Source organism: Mus caroli, chromosome 18, assembly GCF_900094665.2.
Source record: "Mus caroli chromosome 18, CAROLI_EIJ_v1.1, whole genome shotgun sequence".
In the NCBI taxonomy this organism is placed as follows: Eukaryota; Metazoa; Chordata; class Mammalia; order Rodentia; family Muridae; genus Mus; species Mus caroli.
The window spans coordinates 59826320-59847833 of record NC_034587.1 but is presented as its reverse complement, the minus strand read 5'-3'; the positions used below and the strand labels follow the sequence as shown (position 1 = coordinate 59847833).

General features: G+C 41.6%; 1 protein-coding gene across 2 annotated transcripts in view; it reads left to right on the top strand.

The window, feature by feature from the left end:
- Window positions 1-21514, top strand: part of Piezo2 (piezo type mechanosensitive ion channel component 2) — a 357120-nt gene that overhangs the window by 301605 nt on the left and 34001 nt on the right. For both annotated transcript variants that reach the window (XM_021150566.2, XM_029472160.1), the window contains exons 30-36: window positions 1893-2014; window positions 3000-3071; window positions 7213-7319; window positions 12227-12341; window positions 14771-14830; window positions 18431-18597; window positions 20829-20995. In XM_021150566.2, coding sequence (XP_021006225.1) covers window positions 1893-2014; window positions 3000-3071; window positions 7213-7319; window positions 12227-12341; window positions 14771-14830; window positions 18431-18597; window positions 20829-20995 — 810 coding nt within the window. The remainder of the gene's footprint in view (window positions 1-1892; window positions 2015-2999; window positions 3072-7212; window positions 7320-12226; window positions 12342-14770; window positions 14831-18430; window positions 18598-20828; window positions 20996-21514) is intronic.

Here is a 21514-nt window from a genome sequence, read left to right as displayed (position 1 = left end):
AACAACTGGCAGCAGCGCTGGTGTGACTAGTCTCTTCCCAGTCTGACTCAATGCTTTTCCTACACCACTATCCTGGATGGGACAGGGGTGGGCTGACATGGGTCAGGGGTGAGCAGACAGACATGGGACAGGGGTGAGCTGACATGGGACATGGGTGAGCTGACATGGGACATGGGTAGGTTGACATGGGACAGGGATGGGCTGACATGGGATAGGGGTGGGCTGACATGGGGCAGGGGTAAACAGACAGACATGGGGTAGGGGTGAGTTGACATGGGACATGGGTAGGCTGACATGGGACAGGGATGGGCTGATATGGGACAGGGGTGGGCTGACATGGGGCAGGGGTAAACAGACAGACATAGGACAGGGGTGGACTGACATGGGACAGGGGTGGACTAACATGGGACAGGGGTGGGCTGATATGGGACAGGGGTAAACAGACAGACATGGGACAGGGGTGGACTGACATGGGGGCAGGGGTAAACAGATATACATGGGGCAGGGGTGACTTGACATGGGACAGGGGTGGGCTGACAAGGGACAGGGGTGGGCTGACATGGGACAGGGGTGGGGTGACATGGGTCAGGGGTAAGCAAACAGACATGGGACAGGGGTGAGTTGACATGGGACAGGGGTGTACTGACATGGGATAGGGGTGGGCTGACATGGGACAGGGGTAAACAGACATACATGGAGCAGGAATGAGTTGGAATGGGACAGGGGTGGGCTGACAGGACTCAAGGCTGACAGGGCAACTTGAGAGTTCAGTTGTAAAGAATTTTCTAGCAATGAGTGGAACTTCTAAGAACTGGTAAACATCTATATTTTTTGAGTGTTAATGCTTAAAAGCTAATATCCAGAGAATTTGAATCCTAGATACTTTTTCAAGAGAGGGGAAGCCCCATCCCATCCTCCCAGGAAAGTCACCTGAATTTGTAAGAGCAGCTTCACTCCATCTTGACCTCGCTTCTTAATTTTCTTCCCTTGGAAGGTATTCCTTTAAATAAACTAGATTATTCCATGGTGTGGCTGCTTACACAGAAACCCAAGGTGAATGCGCAAACTGTAAGGTTCCTGCAGTGTGGTACGGCTGCTGCTGTTCTCTCTAGCTCAGACACAGTGCGTGAACACATTTAGAATTTTCCTGCATTTAGAAAATCCTCTCACTTCCCATAAGTGAGACCTGATTCTTTGTATTATGTTAAGAATGCAAAGCTGCTGCATTAAGAGCACGGCTGATCTTCCAGTGGACCTGGGATCTATTCCCAGGACTCATCTATAACTCCAGCTCCGGAGCATCCAATGGCCTTTTCTGGCCTCTGCAGCCACCAGGCATGCACATGCTACACATAGATACATGCATGGGGGTGAAACATTCATTCACATAAATAAACAAAAAGCAACTAAAAAATGTAAAACTTTTGGTTATAATATGCCATAATCAGACTGACTATGATACAAGATGAGAACCGATATCAAGGGCTAACCTTAGCATCATGACTATTGAGCATATCATTAACCCCAGTATCTAACACAAAGAACCATGATGTCTCTCCCTCTCCCCCTTCCTCTCCCCCTCCGTCTCTCTGCCCCCGCCCCCGTGTGTGTGTGTGTGTGTGTGTGTGTATGTGTGTGTATGTGTGTGTATGTGTGTGTGTGTATATGTGTGTGTGTGAGAGAGAGAGAGAGAGAGAGAGAGAGAGAGAGAGAGAGTTATTTATTGCTAATCAACAATGATCTCATAATCCCTAAGTACTTCAAAGTAAACTTCAAAGCCACTTTGCTCATGGATTCCGATATCTGGATACCCAATACGCACCGACAGTGCAGGCCATGGCATGACTATTGCTCATATCCTCTTATTGTTACTAACACTGCCTTATTTATAGGATGGATCGCATCAAAGCCCGGCAACAAAAGTACAAAAAGGGTAAGGAGAGGATGCTGAGCTTGACCCAGGAGTCAGGGGAAGGCCAGGACATCCAGAAAGTCTCAGAAGAAGATGATGAAAGTATGTCAAATTTTCATCTTACCGAGTGCTTTGACATCTGATAACAGCATGCTGTCGGTAGGGCTGTAAAGTGCCACTCACCTTCATGCTACCAGGAGCCTCCTAATGTGACTAGATGTGTTTGTGTCATTAGTACATACTTAAGTGAATGAATAATTTTGCAAGTGTCTACTCTTCAACATGATGCCTTTAATGATGCCTGGTTTAGTTCACAGACATATTTCTAAAGAAATTGGTGTGCAGTTTGCTTAATCTGTTCCTTCAGGGAAGAGGTTTTGGATACGCTGCCTTTGGTGTCTAAAAATCCAACAATGAAAATTAAATATGCATGAGCACTGTATGTCACTTGTGAATATTTATAATTCAAAGTTCAGCTGCTGCTCATTACAAGGAACTCACTGTGAAACATAAAACTTATTGTTATATTTAATTACGGATTTATCCAAATATAGCTTTCACAGACTTGTATAGGTGCCTGCATGCTTTTCCACTTAGGGGAATTAAAAAAAAAAAATGCATGGTCTCTTTCAAGTTCCTAGAATCTCTACTTTAGTAGTAACTGTCCTCCAATCGTGTACTGATGTCATCAAAAGAAAAAGTCCTACTCCTGTGCTTGATGCATGTTAATGAATTATTTACCACTAAGTATTTCCTTTAAATGAGCCACGATTCTTTCATGTTAATGATAAAAAATTCAGCATAAGACACATTTTAATGAATACTTCCTTTTTAATATTTCCGTACATGCCTTCAGATCCTAGGCATAGAGTGGACATGTAGCATGCTGTCGAGAGCCTTCAGTGTTGGCCTTTGCAGGGGACTGTTAGCACATGAGGATTTTTATAGTTAGCCGACTTCCCTTTCCTGGCCTCTGATGTGTTTTTGCAATTTACCTAGATTTGACAATTTGAGTTGTTAAAGCGTGGTTTTCAAAACGTGTGTGCTCACTTCCAAAGAATTAATGTCTGGACATATTTCATTTTAGGAGAAGCAGACAAACAGAAAGCCAAGGGCAAAAAAAAGCAGTGGTGGCGGCCTTGGGTTGATCATGCTTCCAGTAGGTTTCGTTGATCCTCTTCCAATCTCATCAGTTCTAATCCTTATATCCTTGACCAGAATTCAGGCTCCCCATGATCCATGTGCCCCATGCATGGTTTGACCCTTGTGACTTGATAGGGGGTCGGAGTGTAAGAGCACTGATGTGCTAACGAGTCCCTGGGCCCCATGGACTTGTTCTTTCCGACAAATTAGCATGATGGCTAAAGCTAGCCAAAGATATGATGTAGAGAGTACTACGTAAGAAAGTGAAGAACGAACTGTGCTATTAAACTCTGTGGTCAAGAGCTCTGCTCCTTTTCCATGTGTGGTTTAAAACCCTTAAGGATACGTTTGGCCCCTGCTGGGACTCTGAAGGATGACTGCTCTGTTAAAAGTGTCTGTGACCCTCTTTGTAAGGCACTGGGCATGGATGTCAATGAGCCTCCCTCCCTGTCTTCCCAGAGCTTTGATTTCATTTGCATTTGAGAGTTTTTCGAAGTGTGTTTAGTAAGTAGCTGACAGAGCCTAAAATGCATTTGCATTGTACTTAAATTCCTCCAAATCTCAAAATGATTCTGCAACAATCAATACCCCAAACACCTATGCCTAGAATGCAGCCCCAGCCTCAGATGTGACCAACTAATAGCAAAAACCAGGAAAGCAGCATCTGCTAGACACATAAACTACAATGTGTTTCCCTCCTGATTATAAACATAGATGTGTGGTTACAGATACCATTGGCTCTATGTGTTCTGTAAAAGCAATACTGGACAATGGTGTGATAATGGAATGCCTTGTTATAATCTAGTCTTTCCGGATTCCTTAGGTATAGTGGAAGAGTGAGAAGTCATTGTTTTGAAAATAATGTGTAGTATCTTTCACCCTTTTTAGGCTTACACTGTAAATCCACAATTACAACTATTTTGGTCAGACAAAGAAACTCACACAGTGCTAAGAGCAGCCCTGCTAGTTAGGAAGCCATTAGAAAACTACACAAATCAGTTTTTTTTTTCCATCCCGAATCATGAGTGTCACTGCCACCTGCAACTGGTGTCTCTCACCCCAGTTGTCCTGTAAAATCAGCAAGGCAATTTAAATAGCATGAAATTTGAAAACTGCTTTCTATCTTTGGATTTAATTAGATGTAAACCTTTAATATTGAATTTCAGCAGTATGGTTAAAATTCAAAAAGAGAGATTGCAATGAATTCCACTTAATTTTCTGCCCACGTTCAAAGGAACTTCAAGTTGAACTCCAATGTGGCTCCTCTGTCTTCGGGTCATTGGTATATTAGTCAGGTTAACAACATGTGAACAGCACTAAATGCCCACTCTATCAAGTCACAAGTAAACTGTGCCTACTCTTCTGTTTTTAAAGGGCCTTTGCTAATTTAGTGTGACCTATCCATTTCATAAATCACATCATACTGAGTGGGTAAATTCCCACTGCAGTGACTACAGTTGCCTCTCCATTTCAGTATCGAAATCATTTCAAAAGAATTGGATATGGTCTTTGATAATCACCTTCCATGTTGGTAACAACCCCACTCCCAGTGATGGTTAATGGCATTAGATTTTTCCTCGTTCATTTCACCCTCATTATATCAAACTCTTTCGATAATCAACTCTGTGTGCCTTGTTACAACATCTTACAGTGCAATAATGGAGAGCTGTCTGTAATGCATGGTTTGGAATGTATTCTACTGGTGGTACTAAATTTGTTCTGTGTAATATATTTTCCTTTCCAAGTTTGAAAGGAACAGAAGGGGAGGACTGTGGTCCTTGACTGTTTTTTAACCCTTCATGCTCCAGCACTTCTCTTTAGATCTGGAAGAAAGTTATTAGAGGACCTTGCTTTTATCTGTTGAGTGACTGGACTGGGCATCCGAATCATTTCTGAGAGATGCTGAGTTTTAAGTGGAGATGCAGTGGCTATTAGTAACGACACTCATTAAGGTGGTTGGTTAGCAGCAAAGATGTCAGCACAAGCTGTGGTGACAAATTTGCTAGTTCCAAACCTATGCACACACACAGGACTGCATTATTGCTGTTCAATGATACCTTCCTTCCCACTGGAGTGTATCTCTTTATCAGTTCCATGTGACCTTACTCGTTACCTAACCTTGCTTTGTTGACACATATCTGGCATAAAGGGTCAAGTTTCTGTGGACAAAGTGTGGAACTCTAAAAGTTAGGTTCGTACCAAGTAATTTACCAATGACACCAACATCTGTGTTTTGTGTCTGGACACAGCCTGGAGGCAGTGTCTTCATCTGCACTAATGTGCATGGACTTTTGACTTTATACATGTGCTTTGCCTTGTATGATGTGCTTTTTTAAATTATCACTAGCAGCAGACACGAAAGAAAGTATTTAATTTCACTAGTTTTTCTTCAACAATATTTTCCAAAGGACTAAGAGACCTAGAGAAAAAATATTTCACTGTTTCAAGTGTACCAGTTCCACTTGTTTGCATGATAAATTGGTGATATTACTAACGATAACATCAGTGCTTGAGATGAAAATCATTTGGGCTCAACCTGATGAATAGAAGTGGTAGAAGGTATGATTGAATACAACTCCAGCTACTATTGATCTCCGTGCCTATAATGAGGGTAAATGTCCCATCTCATTATTGCCCTGAGTTTGTCCCAATAAACCATGTGATAGAGAGTCCACAAAAACTTCCCTGCAAAATCTCTGAGCTTAAGTGAAAGGCATTACTTGAATGGTCTCCCTCACTGTCAAATGTAATGCTGTGATTTTGGTTTGTTCTTGCTTCTTGTTACCTTATGTTGAATTGCATTGATTCCCCTGGGCCTGGGCCCAATCCTCTAGGCCTGGTTGTTTTTCCTTCAAAACATGAGTAACAAACCACGGTGCTTCTGTTCAAGGATATAAGGCCCAATTCGTTCACTCTGCATCTTCTCGAATGAAGGTGCAGAGTCATCTGATACTGTAGACGAAATGGTTCAACTTTTGACCATAGCCAGTGACATTTGAGCAACTAGCTTTAAACAAGCCAAGGTTTCCTGTTACCTTATGAGGTGTACGTCCAAATTATAACTTAAAACATCACATTATCTCACCCCAGAGATGCCTTCGTAGTTTGCAATTCCCATATACAATTAGAAATCATGAGTATCCTATCCCACAATGATGGTACAGTTCTTGTAGCATCAGAAGGGAGTCTCTTTTCTCTATTAAATTAAAAAAATTTTTCAAATATAAAGATTGAATTTCCTAATTGTCTTTAAGTCACGAGACAACTCTGATTTCTCTTTTCCCATTCCTGACACAGTCAGTATGTTCTTGCAGGGAAAGTGTCAGATGAGGCAGAAGCAGGCCATACTGTTTGTGCTTTGCACCTGATGGTCAGTAGAGTTCCCCTTGGATTTTATGATGTTCCCAGGGAATGGCTTGTTGACCAGAAGTATGACAGAGCCAAACCCTATGGACCAAGGCTGCTGTCCTCAGTCCATCCTATGGCTCTTTGCAAAAGCAGTCAGACACGACGTTGTTATCTTGTTTTGTTTATTGATATTACCTACCCTTTTCCTCTTTGTGGCAATATGTTTGTTGTTGTTGTTGTTGTTGTTGTTTATTTTCTTTTGTTTTTTTTTTAACTCTTTCGAATGTCTTGTCTTCTGTTGCCTCGTGTGTTACTTGTGGAGAAGCCAGGTCTGCATAGTATTAAAGTGAAGTAGAGGCTGGTGGCACTGGCCTCATCCTGGGTCACCCTGATTGGTTGTCTGTAACAGACCATGCCAAATCTTCCACTTCACTCTGGCCTTTGTCTAGATGATCAAAATTGATGAATGGCAAAACAAGGGTGTTCAAGTATCTTGGCATCTCCAAATGGAGTCAGCCCTATAAAACAGTAAAGAAGGAAGAAATTGTCAGGTCAACCCCATAGTTGCTGATCTCTTAAAATGGCACCGACAAGGCCTCATGCTCTGTAGACCCAGCCATGCCAGCACTGTATAACCCTAGACTAAAATGGGTTCTTTTCGTCTGTTTTCTCCTGCTAACATCTCTTGCTGTGGTCTTCTTGAAGGCCATCTGTGTATCTTGTGGGGGTGGGGTGTGTGTTTCATTAATAAGCCCCCAGGTTTCTTGTGTTATCTTTCAAGAAATAAGCAAATATTTTGTTTTGCTTAGTGGTCAGGAGTGGAGATTATTATTTGTTTGAAACGGATAGTGAAGAGGAGGAAGAAGAGGAACTTAAAAAGGAGGATGAAGAACCACCACGGAAGTCAGCATTCCAGGTAATTAGAGGGATGGGACAATGGCGCCCATCACTAGGTAAAAACATGGTGGTTGCTTTTTAATTGACAAGTCTCACTTGCAGGCCTGGATGACCTCCTCTGTACTCTTACGTTGCAGCTCTCAGAGACTTCTGGTGAATATCTGAAATTGTGTATTTCTAATTAAACTGAAGCAATGCTCCCTCTCAGTGACATCCTAATTGCCACTTCCCATGAACAGGATGTGGGTCAGCTCTTCATCCCTGACTTCAAAGCAACTTTGATGACCTAAACAAAAAATTTTCTGTTGCAAGTAGACAGATTTCTTGACCACGCCTCGGATTGCTTGAATAGTTCCCTGTGTGAAAGAGTTGATTGTATAAATAATACACGTGCTTTGCTTTGAAATGATTTCTTAAATACTGCATTTGGATCTTGAAAACTAGCTTTAGGGTTTGTATTACTAATGGTATCAGAATACTAAATGAAAACCATAAACAGCCAGCCCAGTCCTGATCTTTTTCAGCTGAGATCTCTTTGTTCAGGAACTTGCTGACTCAAGCCCAGCTCTGACCCACCTACCAACACAATGTTAATGGGAGTAGGATGCAATCCATCCTTCTTGAAGACGAGGCCTTGTCAGTACATAGGGAGTGAACTATTTGTGCATATTTCTCTTACCTCTGGATCACAGCTGGAACAGCTATATCCTGTTTGTCATAGTACAGGACTTATAGAAAGGTATCTACAAAACCCACTGATCACCCATGATAAGGCTATGCATCGTTCCCTAGACAGGGCTTTCATAACTGGGCAAGCTAAAACAGCTAGTCTTTGTGATGACATCCAAAAGCCAAGTGGTTTGTGGAGGTTCCTTGGTGTGATGCTGCCTCCCTAACCTATCCATTGCTCCTCTGTGTGTTTGGAGACCATGTTTGTGTGCATGAATGAAGGTGCTTGCCAAATACTAATGACTTAACAGCCTTGCCTTATATGTAATGAATTTTATGCTAACCAGCACTTACCGTACAGCAAGAAGAGAATATGAGCCATCCTCACTGTGTTTATGGACTACACGGTGTGACTGAGTCTGCTTTTTCCTAACTTCCAAGCCCAGTACATTTTGTTCTAGCTTCGGTGATTGGCATGCTTTAACCTCAACGTTAATTGTAGAGACAAGCCCGTGCAACATCATATATTAAACTGTTAACTTTTGTTTGGTTGGGGTTTTTTTCCCTACTAATTACTCTTGCTTTGTCCTTCTTTGTAGAGAGCTATTGGGAAGTTTGCCTCAGCCATTTTAGCCTTGCCAAAGTCTGTCATTAAACTTCCCAAAACTATTCTTCAGTATTTAATCAGAGCTGCAAAGGTATTTCATGTTTTACTGATGTGTAGTGTGTGGCTCTCTGCTCCGTAGAACTTTAGTAAAAAAAAATCCTATATCTACATTTTCTCTATTCTAAGAGTTGTATAATGAAAATATCATATGGATGTAAAACATTGAGTCTTTCAAAAAGGGTTCTTACGAGCCAGACTTCTTATCATTTTACTGCTTTCTAAAGTAGACACCAGCGGAGATGATCAAAAATAGAAAGAGAAAATGCAGATATATGTGTACTTTCTCTCTTCATATTTTTACGTAAGTTACATCCCATTTTCAAAGGGTTACATCTGGTTGCATGCATCAGTTTATACGGAGTAAAACATTAATCATTTTCTCAGAAAGCTAGTAGAAAAAAATCTGTATGCATCAGTGTACAATGAGTAAAACGTTAATCTTTTTTTTTTTTCTCAGAAAGCTGGTATAAACCATCTGAACAATCTTCCAAAACAAACAAACAAACAAACAAACAAACAAAAACAAAAACCTCCCCTGGATATGATATGTCCCCTTCTCAGCCTCTTGTTAGTCTCTAGCTTCCTAATTTGGATCCAGTTGTCTAGTTCCTGGATCCAGCATGTCTCCTTTCCTCGCTGCTCACTCCCAGAGCACAACAGTGCTACAAATGACTACAGTTTAACTACACATGTGTTTCATCCATCCAATACACGGTGGAAGTAGCACAGTCACCTCACGATGAAAATCCACAAAGAAAAAAAAAAGTCACCCTTCTTGTGTTTTGTAGTCCCATGCTTTTTCTTCCAAACTCAGTCAGGCATGAACATCAAAACACTTGGGTCCATGTTGATACGATGGTCCTTGTGTTCAAGCAAACAGTTGGGATAGTGACAGAGACCAGTGTGCCTTGCCCTTTTTCTCATTTCCATGCTGACTCTGTTTCCACTGGTCATATGGACCTGAAATCCTGAGTCTCTGTAAAGCTCTGAGGGTGAAGCTCTACTTAGAGCCACAGAGCTCCACCTCTGACTGCCTTTCATTTTGGATTTCAGAAGGCTGACTTGAATTAATAGTCACTGCTGCTGTCTCTCTGTGGATTTCATCTTTTCTTCTCTAGGAATACATACAAAATTCATCAACTTGTAATTTTAAAATTCTTAAAGAGAGGGGTTGAGATTTATCCATCCCTTCTGTTACTTTAAATAAGGTTACAGATGATTAAATAATGGGTTAAGAAGCTTTGGGATCGCAGTCCAATTAGAGGACAATACACTGTTACTCACTTGAGTTAAGAATCCCCACTCTGATGAAACTCTCTCTGTTTGAAAGAATATATGCGTTGTTGCTTAATGGTCTCTTGATAAAAACAAGTCTCTCTTTCCCCGCTAATAATGAAGATAAACTTTAAGATAAAGTCAGAAACACATGCACGAACATCCACATGGCAGTGACTATTATCTGAGTCCTCAGCCTTTGTGTGCATACTTTCCAAACACTTTCTCCTTCCACCTGATGTACTGAAAAGTCTGGCACCTGAGCAGAGCCAACAAGTTGGGTGCGAGTTAGACTGAGCTGTAATGTCATGATTTGGGAGGTCAGCCAAAATCTTCCATTTCTTGACTCGGTGAAGACCAGAACCCTTTTCTGAAGTAGGAAAAGGCAAAACTGGCCCTCAGCCAGATATCTGGAACTTTAAAATGTGTATGTTTCAAAATGGCCATCCTGAGATGGCTTTGCCTGAGAACAAGAAGTCAGTGGCTCTCAGGATGGTTGCTCTCCCTTGCTTCCTGAGCTTGCATGACTAGAATGTTCCTCTCACCAAAAAGATACTGATGGGTTTCACCCCTTAGCGACCAACAGAGTCAGTAGTTCCCCTCACTATGTCAGGTCACTGATGGTCCCTCGCTTGCTTTTCATAAAGTCTGTTAATTCTGCTTCTCTCCACCCTCCTCTCTCCCTCCCAGCTGTTTGCTTTCTCTTCAGAAAAAAAAAAAGGATATCCTACAATCTGTGTGCCTGCTATACTCACAGATCATTGCCTCTTAACTCCTACTTGGGACTCTTTCATTTTATAAAAGAATAATAGTTTAATACGTTCCTTGAAAGAAATGTCATCCTATGTTGTTCTTAAACCTGAAGATTCATTATTAGTTCCGTTTCTTTTAAAACCAACTGTGTTGTGCAAATTTGCCATTTAATGTACTGAACCTGAGAGACAAGAAGCCAGACTCTCAAACCAACATGTTCAATGAAGATCCAGCAGTCCTTGCTTTGATCTTTCTGAGCATCAGTTCATCTTCTAATTCCATAAAATAGGACATTTCACTTCCAGGATTTATTATCTAGGAATCATACCAATTTTGCATTTGTGTCAATTGACCATAAAATTCACATTTCTACTAGTGAGGAAGAAGGAAGTTTCTTTTTTGTTTTATTTTCTTGAACCATGTACTCCTCACATTTCCATATGTGAAAGAGCTGAATCTTTATTATCTGTTGACATCAGAACGCCAATCTGTTTATGTTGTGTTTTCAAAAACTACCCTGAAACATGAAAATAATCCAGGATAAAATGACATTCTATGGGTTTACAGCTGTCCCTTCTGTATGCTTGTCTTAATCATGCCGATGGAAAACACAGCTTCCCTGAGACCGGGTGTTGCATGTTAAGCATGTTAAGCATGTTGGCTTCGTGGTTTCTAGGGGTCTGATTTTATATATCAGGTCTTAGTTTTATTGCTTTTGCATGCTTCTAGGGATGTAGAGGGTGGGTCTTTCCAAACTGCTCTTTCCTGGTCATTGGTTGTGAAACTTTGATGCAACAGTTGTCAGCTCTTGAATGCAACTGACCAAGGGCAAGCTGAGGCACCCGTGTCCCTCCTACTTCCCTGGAGTAGCTCACTCTTACACTGACATTATTTTACTTATAAAATACTCATCCCTCTGCAGAAGATCTTTCTAAGTTACCCATAACCACTATTAGGAGATTATTGAAGATGCATAACTCACTGCTCCCAAGTAAATAAGACAATTAAAGAAGTCATTTTACTGTGGACGAAAACATTTGTGGTAGGAGAGACTCTTCTAATGAGGCTTATCAAGACCTCTGGCTTTAGATTGTTGAGTGCAGAGAGCTTAAATGTCATGGCTGAGTATTACAAACAGTGGTGGTGTTTCTGTGAAATGATGGTTTATTTCTTTTACCCAGAGTTTATGTCCAGATCATCTGTGACTCCAAAGGAATATATCTCCACAACTGTTTATACTTTACATCTTACGGTAACAAAAGAACACCTTAAGGTGGGTGTGGTGGTGCCTGCCTTTAACCCAAAGCTTGGGAGGCAGAAACAGGTAGTTCTACAACGTAAATGCTAAGCCAGCCAGGATTATAGAACGAGACCCTGTCTCAAACAAACAAGCAAACAAGCAAAGAAACAAACAACTAAATCAGCAGAAGTCAGCTCAACATAAGAGAAATTTGTAAGAGAAAAAAAAAAACATTCTTACACAGAAGAAGCTTAACTTAGGTCCATTTTCACTTTTAATTACTTTTCGAAAGTCAGAAAATAATTGGACTGTCTCCTTTCAGTTCGTCTACCAAGCCTGGATTACTGATCCTAAAACGGCACTCCGACAGAGGAGGAAAGAGAAGAAAAAGTTGGCCAGAGAAGAGCAGAAGGAGAGACGCAAAGGATCTGGGGACGGTGAGTTCTGGCCAGCAAGCAGCTGCTGGCTATGTGCAGAGGAGCACCGGAGGGGACTTGGGATACCTAGGGTGCCTCCAGCTAGGGTTCTCAGTCCAATAGAATTGAAGATTTGGAAGAGACTGTATTACCAAAGCGTGGTGGAATTCTCTCTTAACTAAGTCTCTTTTCTGTTGACCACGACCCAAAGCAACTTGTGAAGGAAAGGGTTTATTCTACCTTGCAGCTTGTCGTGCATCACTGAGGGGAGCCAAGGCAGGACCTTGGGAAGGGTGCGTGAGGGCTGCTCAGAAGCTTGCTAAGCCTGTTTTCTAATAACAGGACCGCCTGCCCCACAAGGAGCTCAGCCCTCCTTCTTCAGTTGTCACTTAAGAAAATGTGCCCCAGGCTTGACCCCAGGTGGGGGCATTCTCTCAATTCAGGTCCTCTCTTCCAAAGTGATTCTAGCTAGTGTTAAATTGGCACAAAAGTAGCTAGTAAAAATACTATCTAGTAGTTTCCTGTCATTTAGGTGAAAAACAATATTTTAATATTTAGCAGGCAATTACTGAAACCACTAGTGGAACAAAGAAAATCCGAATACCTCAACTCAGTATTTTATATTGTGAGTGGGCATTTATCGTAGTGTCTACGTGTAAGAGAAGAAAAACAAACAAAATCCCACCATATTGTATTAATAACAGTGGCTTCTTCTTGGGAGACTGGAAGCTAAATGATGTGGTTGGAGGGAACCCTAGGTTTCTATTCTACAGTTTGATTCTGTGAAAAGATAATGCAACCATGGGTACCTATGAAGTTAATAAATTAAAACATAATAACTAAAAATTTCTTGTGTAATTAATTATAAAATTTGTTCTTTTTTTTTTTTAAAAAAAAATCTTCCCTCTCTCAGTATCTCCTGGTAACTATAACTGCCTTCTCTAAAAATAAATTTAACCTACACCCAATGCAATAAGGCCAGTGGTAGAGGCAGGTCCAGAATCTGGTGAATGTACCTGCATAGGCTTGTGCACGTGTGTGCACATGAACGCACATGCACACGCACACACACACACACACACACACACACACAACACACACACACACACACAGCCTTCCGGAAAAATACATCCTACCCAGATAGGCCATTGGTCTTCTCTCCTTTGGCAAATGCATGTTGTTTGTTCGTTAACTGTTTAGATTTGAGTTCATGTGCACAAAGGCATCTTGCACTTTCGTTAGCGATGTATCACAAACAGTTCTCCAATTAAATATTCATGAAACTGCCAGGGCTTTTTAAATGGCTATAAAAGTTTCTACAGTGCAGACATGCATAATTTATTCAATTATTTCCTCATTAATGGACATAAAGATTGCTTCCTGATTTTTATCAGCAAACAATGCTATACTAGCTTGCAAAAAGTTCACATATCGTCATACATGAATGTATATGAAAGTGTGACAGAGGTTAAGAGTAACACACACTTTTCCAGGATAGATTCTTAAAAGTAGGAACTGGGTGAAGGTTATGCTTCATACACTTTAATAGCTTCTTCCTCAACACCCCCCAAAAGTTTTTAGTAATTTATGCTTTTATATGCCAGATAAAGGAAGTACATTTCTTATGATGTCATACCAAGGCCCTCACTGTTCTTATTATTATTATTTCTTTCCTGAGGGATGACAAATGACTTGTGTTTTCATTCGAATTTAGTTTAATCCTTATCTAATGATACTGGGTGTTTTTACTTTCTATTGGCTGCATAATTTATACTTTATAGCTGAAAGTTCAAACAAAGCTGTTACTGTCTTCTGCATTCTATGGGAGTGTTTGTTCTCTTCTTATTAATTATGGCTGATTGTACAACAGGCATATTGCGTCCTGTGGTGTGTGATTATCACACTTCCCTGTTCAATGCTTGCATTTTGATTTAGTTTATGATACATGACTATCCAAACAATATGGAATTGCTTTGATATCAAAACATGCCTAAATTTTTGATATTTTAAGAGTCATTGTCTTGCTACAAAAGACAGCCACTAACACCCAATATTAAGCAAATGTTTTCCTGTATTTCCTACTGGTTTGTTTACTTACTGCATAGTAGAGGTGTATTTTTGTACAGTTACTTACATGGGCAATGATGCTAGCCCTACTTATTTAAGAAAGTCTTCCTTTTGTGTTAGAAATAATCAGTAGTCAAGCCATCAGCTCCTCGCTCAGCTTATATATGAACTGTGACTGTATTCTGACTCCTTCTCCTACTGTCATGCTATTAATCACTGTTACAGGCGTCTGAGTCTAGTAACCATGGAGTTTGATTTAATATTTAATGAGGCAAACTCACTTCACCATTGTTTTATTCAACAAGTGTATGTCCAGCCACAATATTTTTTGAATAATTTTTGGTCATGAAAATTGCTCAAGATGAAACATATTTTATGTGCAGGTCCAGTGGAATGGGAAGATCGAGAGGATGAGCCAGTCAAAAAGAAATCTGATGGACCAGGTAACAAAACAGGGACAAAGCTGATCTGAGAGGACGTCTTTGCCTGCTCTTGGGACTCTTTTCCTCCTGTTGGGTTGCCTAGGCCAGCCTCAGAGCAGTGTTTCTGTCTGATCTTATTGTATCTTCTTTTGTCAGTTTCAGTTGATATCCCTGGGAGACCTGCTCTTTTCTAAAGGGAATCAGAGGATCAAGTGATCTGGGGGAGAGGTGTGGGAGGAGGAGAACTGGGAGGAATGGAAGGAGGGAAACTCTGGTCAGGATATATTGTATGAGTGAATTCATTCTCAATAAAAAATGAAAAGAAAGGAAGTGGCACTGCCCCGTGTGGTGAAGAAGGGTACTGCAAGGTTATGAACCCCAACAATGAGGATGTCAGTCTTACCCCCTTGAAATCTCATCTCGCTGCTGAGATGGAGATGGGCTCCTGAGAGAGGATCAGCCTCTGGAGCGTGGGATGGAATGTCGGGCTCCTATCTGTCTGTAAAGTCTTTCAGGCCTGTGCCTGTGGATGAGATCAACAATGATGCTGTTTCATAGAAGCTACCAGAATAAGAACATTTTAAAAATGATTGACAGTTTCTTCTTTAAAAAAAAATAGAACATTTTAAATTGAGATACAGTGGTGCTACACATACATACTCTGGTAAACATAGACAATGGAGGATCGTGACATCAGGCTGATGAATGTTTCCATCAGCTCAAAAGTTTGTTACGTCTTTGTGTTAAGAACACCCATAATCCTCTCTGTTAGCTATTTTTAAACATGTCATAAATTATACAAGTAAGTCATTAAGTGACAATATGCTGATCAACTAATAACCATTACTTCTAAGTGACTAATTGCAAATAGGAGAAAATAAAATAAGAATATGTTGTTTAAAAACTCCAAGACTTACTGTAGTATATTAGTGGCTCTTGCTCTAAGTTGTTCAGCCTGCAGGGCTCAAACTTTGCTTTTATGTCTGTAAATGTATCTTGGTGTCATCTCCAAATAAGTATGGGGATTGGATGCCTTGGTCTAGAGTTACTTAAATGACTAAGGGAAGCTGGAGAGATGGCTCACAAGTTAGAAACTCATTGCATCATCATAAGGGCTGGTGTTCAGCTCTCAGAACCCAGGTAACAAGCCAGAAATCCTGCACAGGTCTGGAATTCCAGCTTCATGGTGACAGTTGGGAGTGACAGGAGAATTATGAGGGCTCGGGGACGTCCAGCCTAGTCAAGAAAACATCAGTCCTAGGTTCAAAGAGAGAACTTGCCTCAAGAGAATGCCAGAGAATGCCAGTGGAGGACACTGGATACTCTCTTCTGGCCTTCTTACATGAGCACTGGCATATGCATACACTAAATAAATAAACAAATAATCAGGAAACTGGGAATGGAAACTGGGAATGCAGAGAGGAAGGGAGGCATCTTGGAGTCTCTCACATGGTGTCACTCCTCTGTGGCATCAGCTGTCCCTACCTTCTTCCCACTTCATGGGGCCTTCATCTCTGCCTTTGCTATTTTGCTCAGCAAAGGACTCTCTGTTGCTTCTCACCTCTTAAGACATATGGAAGGCATAGGGATGCAACAGCCCAAAAAAAAAGTCCTGAGGAGCAGCAGGAGTGGTAGCTGCATAGGCAGGAAATGTTCCCATGGGGACAGTGGGCCCATGGGGACATCAGACATCAAGAGTCTGGCCCCACCTGGTTCTTTATCTTGATACTTGCTACCCCATTCCCCCTCAACCCCATCAGGTATGGCATTTACTTGGAGGCTCCCTTCCTTGCTTGACCCTTTGACACAAGCAAAACTTTACTAGAAGTAAGCTTGTCTTCCCTCCTAGACCACTTAGTTCAAACCCAGCTCTTTTCCTGTATCATGAAGTCAAACTCTGATTCACATTGTGACCTTCAAATCAGAGAGGAGATCAGTGGGGGGCAAAGACAGGCAACTCAGTGGTCACATCTGCTCACACTAGACAAGGGGCCTGTGAGACTGGCATGTGATTGAGAGACTTACCCACATACCTAAGTGATTAGGACAGGCAGACAAACAGACAGACAGAATGGCCTAGTCCTTCTATTCTGACTCTTCCTTGATGTCTCTAGTAATGGGCATACAACGCATGGTTTCATTATACCTGTACAAAGCCAATTGACTGCTCCCTGCCATAGAGATCCTTAAGTCTATTTGTTGGCAAATCCCAACATAATACATAATGGCTAGTTACCATCCCCTGCATCTGTAGATCACATAATTGCAAGCTTGCCTTGAGCCACTCTTTCCCAGTTGCCCCATCCCTGCCCTGGTACTGTGGCTCTGCTCTCTGTTTCTGTATCACCAGACTAGATGCTAAATATAAGTGATATCATCTGGCGTGTGGTTTTCCACACCTGGCTTATTTTGTGCCACACAACACGATGTCCTCTACAGTCATCCACATTGTTCCAAGTGACACAACTTTTCATGTTTCTAAAGCTGAGTGATGTTTCTAAGGCTGAGGTCACCTGTCACTAAACCTCCCCCCAATCTTTCTGAGTGTCCAAAGGCCTTACAGATAGGCTCTAGGGAGTTCTGGAGATGTGCATGCTGTTGACATTTGGATCACAGTAGAACTCTGTGCTGAGTGCTGAGTGCCTGTGTGACAGCTCCCCAGGGTTTCTGGTCCCAGCTGTAGTCAAGGATAAAATTCACATTAGCAATCCCAGGGCTTCCTGGAGGTGATGATGGATGCAGTGTGAAGGGTTTCATTGTTGACATCAAATCCCATCTAACTGTGTGAAGAAGATGGAACAGTGGCCTGTGAGCACACACAGCCCACAGAGCGAGCTCTACGAAAGATAAAGTGGTTTGCCAGAAGGGGAATAAAGAGGTCCTACCAATAATCCCTAATACAGTTGTAGGAAAGCATTAACGAGCCCCCATGAGACAGGCACAAAGAGTTCCTATTCTTAAGTCAATACTAGGGGCACTTTGTTTTGCAATCTCTACTTTTACTAAACCTCTTACAATCAGGCCTATATATGCATAGGTTTCACTTGCCACAGCTTCATCCAACCACATACCAGTATGTTTTAAGGAGAAAAAAAAATGCATCTCTATTGAATGCATACAGATCTTTTTTTTTTTTCTGTCTTCCTCTAAATAACACAGTGTAGCAAACACTTCAACAGAATGATCCTAGTAGCAAGTATTAAAAGTAATCTGGAGATGGCTCAAACTATGAGGGACAGTGTGTAGAGATTTTATACATGGAGTATAGTTAACAGTTTCACATACAAAAGGGACTTGACCCCCCCACACACTGAACTTGATATCTTTAGGGGTTCTGTCAGTCCCTTGGGGCCCTGGGAGACTACATTGAGACCTGTTATGACTGACATGACAAATCCCACCTGAGTGTGACTTAATTCTGCCACTCTCTGTGTAGAAGGCTACACAAGTGTTTGGACCTTAGTTCCCCTCTGTGTCTCTAAGGATGGTGAGCCCAGTCCCCATTAGGGACAATCCTGCAGAATCCAGATCTGGATGTGGTATACCTCATACTGTATTCAACAGCACAGCTCTTGGCAGCTTCCATGTCCTTGACACTGTGCCATGCTTCTTTCGGCCTAGATAATATCATCAAGAGGATATTTAATATCCTGAAGTTCACGTGGGTTCTGTTCCTGGCCACAGTGGATAGTTTCACCACTTGGCTCAACTCCATCTCAAGGGAACACATCGACATATCCACAGTCCTGCGGATTGAAAGATGCATGCTGACTCGAGAGATAAAGAAGGTAATGCAATGCCTCTCCTTTATTACTTGGTACGTTCAAAGAGCTGCCAGGTCCACATGGACTTGGTGCATCCCAACCCAAAATGCATGGGGCTAGAGGAGTTTCCAATGTCCAATTTTCACCTAAATAGTGAAATACTTAGGGGGAAGGAACCCAAATACAAATGGGAAATTTTATTTCTATTTTATCATACACATGACCTTAAAGTTATTTCTTAGACTATTCCGTGTGTGCTTGTATTTTAACTGCAACTGTCCAGGAGGATTTGTGTAGAACTTTCCACCCAATGACATCATGTCGGCATTCCAGGGGTTTCAAACGTGGAGGTATTAGAATTTCAGATTGTCAGCCGATGTCCGGGTTAGTTGTGTTGCTGTTGCTGTTGTTTGGTTGGTTTCCCCCAACTTGGCACAAGCTGGAGCCATTTGAGAAGAAGACCCTCAAATGAGGAAATACCTCCATCACAAGGCTCCATCAGTGAGCCATTGATACAGGAGGGTCACATCCCATTGCAGGCCGACTATAAGAAAGGAGACTGAGCAAATCATGGGAAGTGAGCAAGCCAGTTGGCAGCACTCCTCTGTGGACTCTGCTTCAGTACTTGCCTCCAAGTTCCCATCTTGAGCTCTCACCCTGGCTTCCTTCAGTGATGGATTATAAACTCTAAAACTGAACAAATTCTTTCCCATCAAATTGCTTTTGGGCTTGGTATTTACCACAGGAAAACCTGAGGAAGACAACCTTATCTAAAACTCTAAAATAAAATCCAATCTTCCTGGAGAGCAATTACATAACTCATAACTCTTTGAGTGAGGTGTAAACCTCCCCTCCCCTCTCTCTCATATCCACACCAATGGATCCTTGGAAAATCCCCAGTTTATTCATTTTCTCTATTCTATCAGAGTTTATAGGTGTGCTGTGCCCAATATAGGATTTTAATCTGGGAATTTTGATCTGAAACCTCCAGAAAAAAATAATTAGGATGTAACAAAAGTTATATATGGTTTGTAGATTGTGTTTCTAAGTCTATTTTTATACATATAATTTTGTCAATTATACCATAATGGGGCTGAGAAATTTCTAAAAATATATAAAATATACCAAAATAAAAATTAATAATGAAAATAAATGACATAGCTGAAATTAACCTATTTGAACAGGGATTTGATATTTTTACCCACTCAGCTTGAACCAATTTCTGGAAAAGTGATGTGATATAGCAAAATTGTCCTCGTGTAAAAGTCACACCGGACATATTATTTACATTAGTTTTTGCCATGATCAAATGTCAAAAGCAAGTTAAGGATGGGTGGAGGGTTGTCTTACAGCTTGAAGGGATACAGTCTACAGTGGTGATGGTTGGGGAGGTGTGGCAGTAGGAGAGGAAGGCAAGGTCACTTTGTATCCACAGACAGGAAACAGAGATAAATGCTGCTAACTCAGCTGGTATCTGAGTTAGACACTATTGCTGTGATAAAACACCATGACCAAAACCAGCTTGGGGGTGGCCGTTATTTTCCTTACACTTCCACATTGCTGTCCATCATCAAAGGAAGTCAGGACAGAAACTTGAACAGGGCAGGAACCTAGAAGAAGGAGCTGATGCAGAGGCCATGGAGGGGTGCTGCTTACTGGCTTGCTCCCTCTGGCTTGCTCAGCCTGCTTTCTTATAGAGCCCAGGACCACCAGTCCAGAGATGAAACCACCCACAATGGGCTGGGCCCTCCCCTACCAATCAGTAATTAAGACAATGCTTATGTAGAGCCCAGTCTTATGGAAGCATTTTCTTAATTGAGGTTCCCTCCTTTCAGATGATTTTCTCTTGTGTCAAATTGACATACAACTATCCAGCATGACTGGATTCCTCTATTTGAACTTTTTATATAGTCCAGGATCCCAGCCCATGGGATGGTGTCACACACATTTGTGACTGATCCACCTTCCTCAGTTAAATCATTCTATTAATGCCCCTTGAGATATTCTGAGAAAGTGTGTCCTATGTAGTTCTGAATCCAGTCAGGTTGACAGTGAAGATCAATCATCGTATCTAGTAATATTGGCTAACCCTGATGACCATAAATGATGTGACCTTAAACCCTAAATTTACTAGCCTCTCATCAGTCCTTACCATAGATGTGTGCAAGTGCTACAAGTTGTCACTATTGACAATGGCTGGCACTGTTCAAACACGTGCTTTCATGAGAACCGTTGTCGTGTCCCCTCTTCTGCAGGGCAATGTTCCAACACGGGAAAGCATCCACATGTACTACCAGAACCACATTATGAACCTTTCCCGAGAATCCGGCCTGGACACAATCGACGAGCATTCGGGGGCTGGCTCCAGGGCCCAGGCAGCACACAGGATGGATAGCTTAGATTCCCGGGACAGTATCTCCAGGTATTTTTACTTTCTAAACAATGGGTTTGTTTGCAATGAAGCAAATGAGGTCAATGGTGACAAAGAGGAGGAGTGATGCAGGAGGTGAAGGTTAACCAAAAGCATGAGTGGTATCTCGGGCCCTGCAGCCCCAAGCAGCACTGCTGAAGGAACATTGTCCTGCTGTAGACAGAACTGGATAAAGCAGGTATCAACAGTGAACAGCTTTCAGGATCCATATACATAGCTGGCACAGCATAGAGATTTATGAGATTCAGGCAAATAAGGATGACCCATTCCATTTGCCTTATCCTCATTACTATTTATGTAGGGTCTACATCTTTACTGTCTTTCAAGATGGCTGCTCCAAGTGTCGTTTCTTCTAGTCCTTTCTACCTTCTGTTGATAATGCTCATCTTTTCCTTTCAGAATTGTAACTTCAAACTTTTAGACTAAAAATGTCAGAAATCATTATGTTAGCCTCCCTCTTCTCTAGGTTTACGGTCACATATGCACTGTTCACAGCAGGACAGCAGGTGA